This window comes from Grammomys surdaster, unplaced genomic scaffold, assembly GCF_004785775.1.
Source record: "Grammomys surdaster isolate TR1022 unplaced genomic scaffold, NIH_TR_1.0 126163, whole genome shotgun sequence".
NCBI lineage: Eukaryota > Metazoa > Chordata > Mammalia > Rodentia > Muridae > Grammomys > Grammomys surdaster.
Genome location: NW_021620970.1, coordinates 1,031,054 through 1,040,070, shown reverse-complemented (window position 1 = coordinate 1,040,070; position 9,017 = coordinate 1,031,054). Strand labels below are relative to the sequence as shown.

At 38.8% G+C, this 9,017-nt stretch overlaps 1 protein-coding gene across 1 annotated transcript in view; it reads left to right on the top strand.

Annotated features, from left to right (window-relative positions):
• The window catches only part of Stxbp6 (syntaxin binding protein 6), a 212,968-nt gene that overhangs the window by 164,399 nt on the left and 39,552 nt on the right, over window positions 1–9,017 (top strand). Inside the window, exons 3-4 of the mRNA XM_028757467.1 lie at window positions 1,869–1,999; window positions 2,814–2,979. Coding sequence (XP_028613300.1) covers window positions 1,869–1,999; window positions 2,814–2,979 — 297 coding nt within the window. The remainder of the gene's footprint in view (window positions 1–1,868; window positions 2,000–2,813; window positions 2,980–9,017) is intronic.

The window sequence follows — 9,017 nt, the reverse complement described above, 5'->3', positions numbered from 1 at the left end:
TGTGTGTGTGTGTGTGTGTGTGTGTGTGTGTGTGTGTGTGTGTGTGTGTGTAGAAAAACTGTCATTCCCACTGGTTTCAAGAATCTAGAGCACTGATTCTCAATTTTTCTGGTGCTGCAACCCTCATGTTGTGATGACCTAGAACCTTAAAATGCTGTTGTTGCTACCTCACTACAGTAACTTTTCTACTTCATGAATCATTGTATAAATATTTGTGTTTTCTGGTGGTCTTAGGAAACCCCTGAGAAAGGGTCCTTCAACTCCCAAAGGGGTCATGACTCACAGGTTGAGAACCATGGAGCTAGAGAATGTTGTGAAAGGCTATTTGTGATCAGAGTCTATAGCACTTCTTGTAATTGGGGTACTGAGGGAATGATGGCTTTCTAACCACAAAATTAAATGCAATTAAGATAAAGTGTTCAGAGTCTTGTATCCAGATATATCTGAAGTAATGAATAACAAGTAAAGCATTGGCTAAATTCAGGTTAGGGACAAAGAAAGATTGTTCTAAGGCCATAAAAGTCATACTGTGACTTGGAGATGCTCACCACAGCTAATGGCAGAGTGACCCCTTTGTCTTCTTTCTTAGGTTTTTTTCTATTTCAGTAATAAGCTTTAGGATACCTGAACCATAGAGGTTTCTGTTTAAAATGTGTGTGTGTGTGTGTGTGTGTGTGTGTGTGTGTGTGTCTGTCTGTCTGTCTGTCTGTCTATTTGTCTATCTGTCTGTCTCTCTCCATTACTAGAGCTAACGTTACAGGTAATTATGAGCCTCCCTACATGGGTACTAGGAACCAAACTCATGACCTGTGCTAGAGAAACAAGTGCTCTTCACTTGTGAGCCATCTCTGCAGCCCTATAGAGGCTTCTTGTCACTAACTATTAGAGCAATTTCTTTCTCTCCCTTATGTCTGGAAACTCTTTTTGCCACCTGCTAAGTGTCTGTATAGTTGTTAGAAACAAGGGGGAAATATTCCCCAGATGCACACTCTCCCTAACGGCAGTGACTGGGATCAAATGCATCGCAGCCGTGGTGTTTAGTTTTTCCTAGGCATTCATGGCTTTGCCATTTACTCTCACTGACTTCTGCACATATAGTTCCATAGCTCATCAGAAAGGCTTGTCAACATATGTAATTACCTCCTCTACCATCCTTGAACCTAAAAATCCCAAAATAAGCAAACCTAGAAATGTCTGGGCTGCCTGTTTACCAGTACCTGTGCTTAACATCTCCTGAGAGATGATGCTGTCCACCTGCCTGAAGCATAGGTGATTTAGAACTGCTCAAGGTGGAGTGATTGTCCTGGTCCCCAGGTTTCGTGAATAAAAGAATTCATGTTGGAACTGTGCCCAGGATGCCAGGCAGATAGTCTTAATCAGATGCAAACTAGATACAAACTGGGTCATGCTATAAAGTCAAGTCTATTACTGTGCTTCAGTATTTTCAATGAACTATAAAACTGGAAATAAGACTGGTAGCTACCCCCAAGGAATTGGTAACCTTCCCCTCACTTAAAATTCAGCCTTCCTAATGAGCCCTACCTGGTGTCTGATTGCCCTGTGCACTTTTTTCCGAGAGCTGTAATTGTTCACTTGTAGCCTCTATTAAATTACTTGATGTTATTCAGTTCAGATATCTTCAGTTCAATTGTGTGATAACAAAGGAAGCAACAATTGTATTAAAGCTGCATTGAGAGGGGAGGTTATAACTTCTTCTTCTCTTGCATTCACCTCTCCCCAAAGACAACTTTCATCTTCTCTCCAGGCACATGCATATTTGGTGTCCTATAAAAATAACACTGAAGGAGGAAATCAGCCAATATGCCTGCCCACTAATCCAAGTGTATTTTCCTTTTTCTTTTTGGCAGTGACAAACAAGAAACCCACACAGGCATCTATCACGAAGGTCAAACAGTTTGAGGGCTCCACATCGTTTGTCCGAAGATCCCAATGGATGCTTGAGCAGCTTCGCCAAGTTAATGGTATTGATCCTAATCGGGTGAGTGAATTCTGAGCCAAGGAATTCTCTTCACATGATGACTCTGCTTTAGCACAGTGGTGGTGAGGATAGGTAGAGTCATTCTTACAAGGCTATTTCAGTTGTGTGACCAAAACTACCCCATCTCTGTTACTATCCTAGGGGAAATTATAAATCTTTCATGTTTGATAGAGAAATCCAAGAGAATGCATATGGAAAGATGCTGTATCCAGCAATGTCTATCACTAAAGAGCAGAGTTCAATGAGTCATGGCCCTGAGTATCTATATGAGAACCCCAGGCTTGTCAGAATTTCATTTGCCTCCTAATGCCAATAAATTAACAGCAGTTTAAAATAATGAATTAGGATTCCTATAGAAATATGTTATGATGTAAGCATCTACTCAAGGGACCCATTTCCTTTTGTGCATACACATCACAATATCCCCAAACATCAATGAAGTACTGAAGTAAGAAAGGGAAGCTCTTTCTGATCCATGTATAAAATATTAACAAATCATAATGCTGAGAACTTAGAGGAATCTTTTTTTTTTCTGGTAATTAGGTAGATGCTATATGGTCAAAATGCTAACACAAATCTTAACTCCTGCAGCACTAGCTTCCAAGGGACATCTCTAAATACAGTACAGTTTGGATTTATTTGCTTGACAAAGATGTGCAAACTCTCTATGAATTTAGGTCCTGGTAGAGAAGAAATGTATGGTTCATATCTTGTGGGTCTTTGTTTTAGTTTTTATGCATCTTTTGACGAGACAGAGCTCACAGCAAAAGTTTGTGTAGGTCAAGATCAGTAGTTATTCCACTGTCTTTTCCAGGATTCTGCAGAGTTTGATTTGTTGTTTGAAAATGCCTTTGACCAGTGGGTTGCTAGCACGGCCTCAGAAAAGTGCACCTTCTTCCAGATCCTCCACCATACCTGCCAGAGGTACCTCACAGACAGGAAGCCAGAGTTTATTAACTGCCAATCCAAAATTATGGGAGGTAAGTGGGCACTTATTGTCCTCTTTCCTTACACTCATTTTCATATAAGAAGCCGGCTGTTGAGCAACATAATTAAAACCAAACAAAAGCATCAAAATGCTTGGAAGTAGCTATGATATGCCACATTGATGGGCAAAGCCGTGCTTTCATCTAAAGCTGATATTTTTAGAAAACATTTCTACTTAATTAAAATGGTGTGTACTATGAGAACAAGCCTATCTTTTTTTATTTATTTGAAACGCTTTTCAGTTTGATCTCTTTGTTTCTTTTGCTATAATTCTATTGCAGAACTTTGTCCGCATCCCTCCTATTTTTCTTTTCAAGATATTTTTCAAATTCCTCCTGATATTGACCTCGGTGTCTTTTATTGTCTTTTTTTCTTTTTTATTACTGTAATAGAACACTTGACTGAAACAACTTAAGGAAGAAAGGATTTATTGTGGCTGACAGTTCAGAGGAATGCAGTCCCTTACTGGTGGGAGAAATGTATTGACAATTAGAGTGGCTAAAATAGCTACATCTGGGAAGCAGATATAGCCTTCAAACTTGTCCATTCACCTAAATGTAAGGCCCATGTCCAAAAGGTACTGCAATCTCCAAAAACAGTGCCACCAACTGGAGGCCAGGTGTTCCATCACACTCTGGAGGGCATTTCACATTCAGACCTGTCTATCAAAGGCCATTCTTGTTTATTCAGGAACAGTGCACAAAGATGAATTGGTATTCCAGGCCAGGATTAAGGGGCAAGCATTGGCACTCAAAATAAAGAGAACCATTTAAGGGTGGCTACATTTGTCTTTCCAGTGTTTTAGGAAACCCAAGAGGCTAAAAATGGAAACCTTGCATTCACTCCAAATTGGGGAAGATATTTTATAACCATGGTCTTTGCACTGATCTCTTTTCTGATTTAGAAAAATATTTTTTTAACTGTGCCAACTTTGCTGTCATCAAATACTAAGAGACGGTCTCATTAGGGATGTTGCATCTTCTCCTTGGCCTCTCCTGTCTTCCATATGACTATAGTATACAGTGCATTACTCTGTGAGAACAATCCATATGCTCATGCCTGCTTTGCTATTTGTCTATGAGATGTTCCATTGAGAATACACTGCTGACTTCATTATCGTTCCTGTGGATAGTTATTTCTTAGAAACCTCAGAACATCTTATGTATCAAGGCAATCTTACAGTGTAGCTCCCCTGTTTAGTTCTCAAACATATGAGATGATGGATGGTGTGTGCTTTCTTTAAGGAGGCCACTTCATACTGCATAAAACTGAAAGACAAGTGTAGAAAGGAAGCATCAAACACTGACCTATTTGGAAAATATAATGAGATCTATACTCCCCTGCTATGCCCGTGCCTCTGATAAATGATAAATTAATTCTGATTTAAAACCCCATCCTTAATCAGTTTGGTATATGGGCATAGTAAAAATGTGTTAGGACCACTTGTGGCTGTTTTTAGTGAGTAGAAAGTTATCGAGTAAAGGATGCTTTTATTTGTTCTTCATTAGATGTGGTTTTTCTCTTCTGGCTTACCGCCAGACTTATTCCTGTTATGAAACATTCACTGAGGTTGGCATTTCCAGTGGCATTCATACTGGTACCCATGTGACTCTTTGAGAGGACTGTACGTAAGCATTGTACTTCTCTGCGTTTGTCCACTGCGAGAAGGAGTGTAGGAAACCCAATGTTGTAGGAGCACCTCCTTCTCTTACATGGTCTTCAATCACATGGAATATACTCATATTTCTCAGAAGTCATACCCAGCTGTGGCTACTGGCCCCTGGCCCTATCTTCTATAACCTTCTATCCCCTTGTGAATCCTAAAGATGCAGCACTGAGATGGAAACCCGTATTTCAAATACTAACCAGGTAGTATGCCTAGTGGATAAAAACTAGACTGTGTTTTTGTCATCTGAAAAAAGAATAAGATTATGAGACCAGACACCAGAACTAATATTGCCTCCTGTGATTCTAGGTGTTTGTTTTATTTCTTTAGATTTTAGTTTTTCCAAGTATAGTACCTGATAATAGACTAGAGGATTTCAGTTCCATAGTTCTGAGAATCTATAATTCCTAGGGCATAGTTTATTGTCTAATTATTTTTTGACTAAGGAACTAAATAATTTATTGGGTTAAATATTGGCTGTTTCTACATTCCTTAGAAGAACAAAAAAGTTTGTATTGAGCATGTTGTAATTTGCTGGCAGCCTGTATGTCCCTAATGAATGCAATCTGTTTTATTAAAACAGTTGTGAATCTTGGATAACAGTTGTGTCAACACAGTTTAATGAATTAGTACTCTTATTTGTCTTCCTTCCTTCATATTAGATAATTCTGAAAGTTAAAAAATGGTGTTTCTTGGATCACTCTAGACTGACCCCTTTATTGTGTGAACCCCTTTCATCTTTAGTAGGTTACATTCTCCCTAATTTGAAAAACTCTTTTCTTATCACCTTATATTCAGGTCACAAGTTGTACATTCCAGTGTTCACTTTACTTTGAAATATGACAGCTTGTGATGTTTTAGAAAATAGACTGCTGTCGGTAGTCTACCCTTCATAAATGTCTCTACATACGTTATCTTACTTGGAATGAATGCATCCCTTCGAAATACAATTTATTATCTCTACAGAGTAGGAAACAGAATCAGAGTTGTTAACTAGCCAGCCAAGGGTCACGTCACTAGGCAGGGGTGAAGATAAGAGTCCAGAAACACCTTTCACAGATCTAAAGGCACCTTCCTTAGAGAGTGCTGTGTGGATGGTGCTCCCTGGCATTGTGCAGACACTGTTGAAAAATTTTAGTCAGAAACTCCTGGGTTATAAAGGGAACCTGCATAGTAGGGGTGAACTAGGGATTGTGGAGAGTTTTAAATGTCTTTCTTGCTACTTCATGGATATGTGAGATAATTATCTACTTGAGTAGATATTTGAGTAAGATATCCCTAAGAGTGACAGATTCATCAGGGACCTTTAAAGTCAATTTGCTTTATATTTGTGGAGGGTCAGACGTCCAGTAGATTAGACAGATGAAGGCATAGGAAAGATGATGCACTTGTGGTCATGCACATCCAGAAATGCTATGTCAGCTCCAGGACCATTCTTTGGAAGACTGAGGCCCAGTGGATTTCAATGCCTTTATCAAGATCAAAAAGAATATGTTTGTTCCCTGGACAACACTTTTTTTTTAACATCAGTTCTACATAAGGCTATCACTTAAATATCAACAACCTCATGGCTGCCACTGTACCCCTATATTTATCAACTGTACTGGCCATATGTGATTGTGTTTTTCTTTTTCTTGTGGGGAAGGTCAGTTATGTAGAAATGAAATTGTTTCTTTGACATATTAAAAAACTCTCCTCCAGAATGATATTTGCCTAGCTCCAAAGGAAAACTGAGAAATTTAGGCCTTCTCATGCCAGACCACAGTGTGCTAAAGACATGAGTAATGTCTAAGCTAGTTGAAGACCCTCAAAAGATGGAAAGAGAGCATCATCTTTGCGAGACACAATTAGAACACTCTGGCATCTGCTCATGTGTTTTGTGACTGGTGCTTTTGTGGTTGTCTTCTTACCTCTAGGTAGTTGAAGAATCAGGAAGCTAGGATAGCATTTCCAATCTTATTCTTAGTCTTTTTACAGGACCTTCTCATGTGTTAAGGATCAGTCTCCTTTCAAAAGTAAATCCATCCATTTAGTTTTCTGGTTCTTAAAAGTACCTAGCAGACCACACAGCTTGATGACAGCAGTGGGAGGAAGTTATAGCTGCTAAAATGTGACATGGTATCATGATAGGGGTCCTTGAGGATAACATATCGAGTTCCCATGAGTTGGATATACTTTGGGTATTATAGCTTCTGCTTTTCTCTATATTTATTTTAAACATAAATGATGATATGACATTATACCTATGGTAACATGTGTATGATTGAATCTTAGGCTCCTGTGGTGAAACTTTCTACCAAGTCATTTTAAAAAAACAGTTCCACATTCAGCATTCATTTTGATAATAAGTATTTTACTTCATATTAATTCAAGGTCCCAAGTCTGGCTCTGCTATTTTGCTTTCCTCATTACTCTTAGCAAAATGGGAACCGGTTCCAGTGGCTTCCACTTTGTGTTTGTAACTTAACTGTTTATAGTGACTGCTGCTGACCTATTTGGATACCTAGTGGGGTTTTTTGTTTGTTTGTTTGTTTGTTTGTTTGTTTTTGATTTTTTTGTTTTTGTTTTTTTGTTGTTGTTGTTGTTGATTTTTTTGTTTGCTTGTTTTACGAGACAGGGTTTCTCTGTATAGCCCTGCCTATCCTGGAACTCACTCTGTAGACCAGGTTGGCCTTGAACTCAGAAATCCGCCTGCCTCTGCCTCCCAAGTGCTGGGATTAAAGGTGTGTGCCACCACTGCCCGGCTGGATACCTAGTGGTTTAAGCTTCAGTTCTAGATTTCCAAGTATTTGCACAACACAGTGAGATATCATTTGAGAGGGAACTCAAATCCAAACATAAAATTCACATATGCTTCATGTACATACCTCATACACACAGCCTGAACGTAAATCTCTGTAATACATAGTCTTAATAACTTTGTACATAAAACAAAGTTTATCACAGTTGAAGAGGCTGGGAGAATCTGTTCCCATAAAGACTTTGAGGAAGTGGAAACTTGCACCTGTTTTTCAGTATAGCACATCACAAAATAAGACTGGAATATTTTGCATGTAATATATTGTCTGTGCTCAGAAAGTTTTAGATTTGGAGGTCATTTTTGATTGCAGATATTCAGATAAAGAATGTAGCATGAACTACAGACAACTCTGAGTATTGTCAACTTCTGTGTTGGAACCAGAGTCAGTGGTTTATTTTTCACTAAGTGATATAAATTATTTACGGAATAAAATGATTTATTCTCAAGGCAAGCATGCATTGAAATATATCTTAGAATTTTTTTTAATGCCAAATCCAAAAGCCATTGAGTAATTCACTCAATTACTCCCTAACCTTTCGCTTCTTGGTGTGTCATCCTACAGTGACTCGTCCTGCTACTCTGTGAGGTCCAAGTGTGCATTTCTTCTCATTGGTTCCATAAGGGGTTTCTCAGCAATGGCCATGTATCGGGCTCTGAGCTGTCCATGGAGGTACACCCACAAAGCGGACACTTGGAGCACGTTAGTTAACCTTTCTGGTAGGCAGCACATGTAATACCAGCAAACTAATGGCTAGGCTACATTTTAAAGGATAGCTAGAAGTTGACAAACAGTGGCAAGGTGAAAGAAGTTTTCCCTTATTCCATCTATTAATCCAGACAATTTGATTTCTATGTTAACTATATTCAGAATTTAGAATGTGGCAGATTTTTTTCCTCCATGAAACAGCCTGTTTTGAAGGGCTATATATTTGATCAGCAGCAAAAGGTATTTCAGACACATTGCCCTTCTGCACTCTCCTCTTTAGATGGTGATATAAAGCCCAGACTTCTGAGCACTATTAGGATTCCAGGAACACAGATGCCTCTGATGTCTCCTTCATCCCAGTCTGGCCTTTGTCTGTCCCTACTGATTGGTATGCTAGAAAGGAAGGCCAAATGATTCTCTGCTGTTCCCCTGGGGTGGACAGAATGGAAAGATTGAATTACAATGTGACTTTGTATTATACTTTCTTTCTCAAACAAAACAAGGTCATCCTTTAGCGAAGTGTGAGAACGGAATATGTCACCTTGTAAGTGCCACAGGCATAGATAGTATAATGTAAGACAACAGATTACTTTCAGAGGGTGGGAGAGTTAGAGGTGGCTCATTGGTATGAATGTTTGCATGAGCATATTTACCAGATTCAAATGTCCAGCACCCAAATACAAAGTCAAGTACAGCTACACACTTCTACCTCCATCACTGATGGAAAGAGTAGAAATGAAGGATCACTGGGGCTTACTGGGTACCAATGCTGGCTTCAAAGGAATATGGCATAGAATAATAGAAAAATATAAAAATTATATATATATATATATATATATATATATATATATATATATAT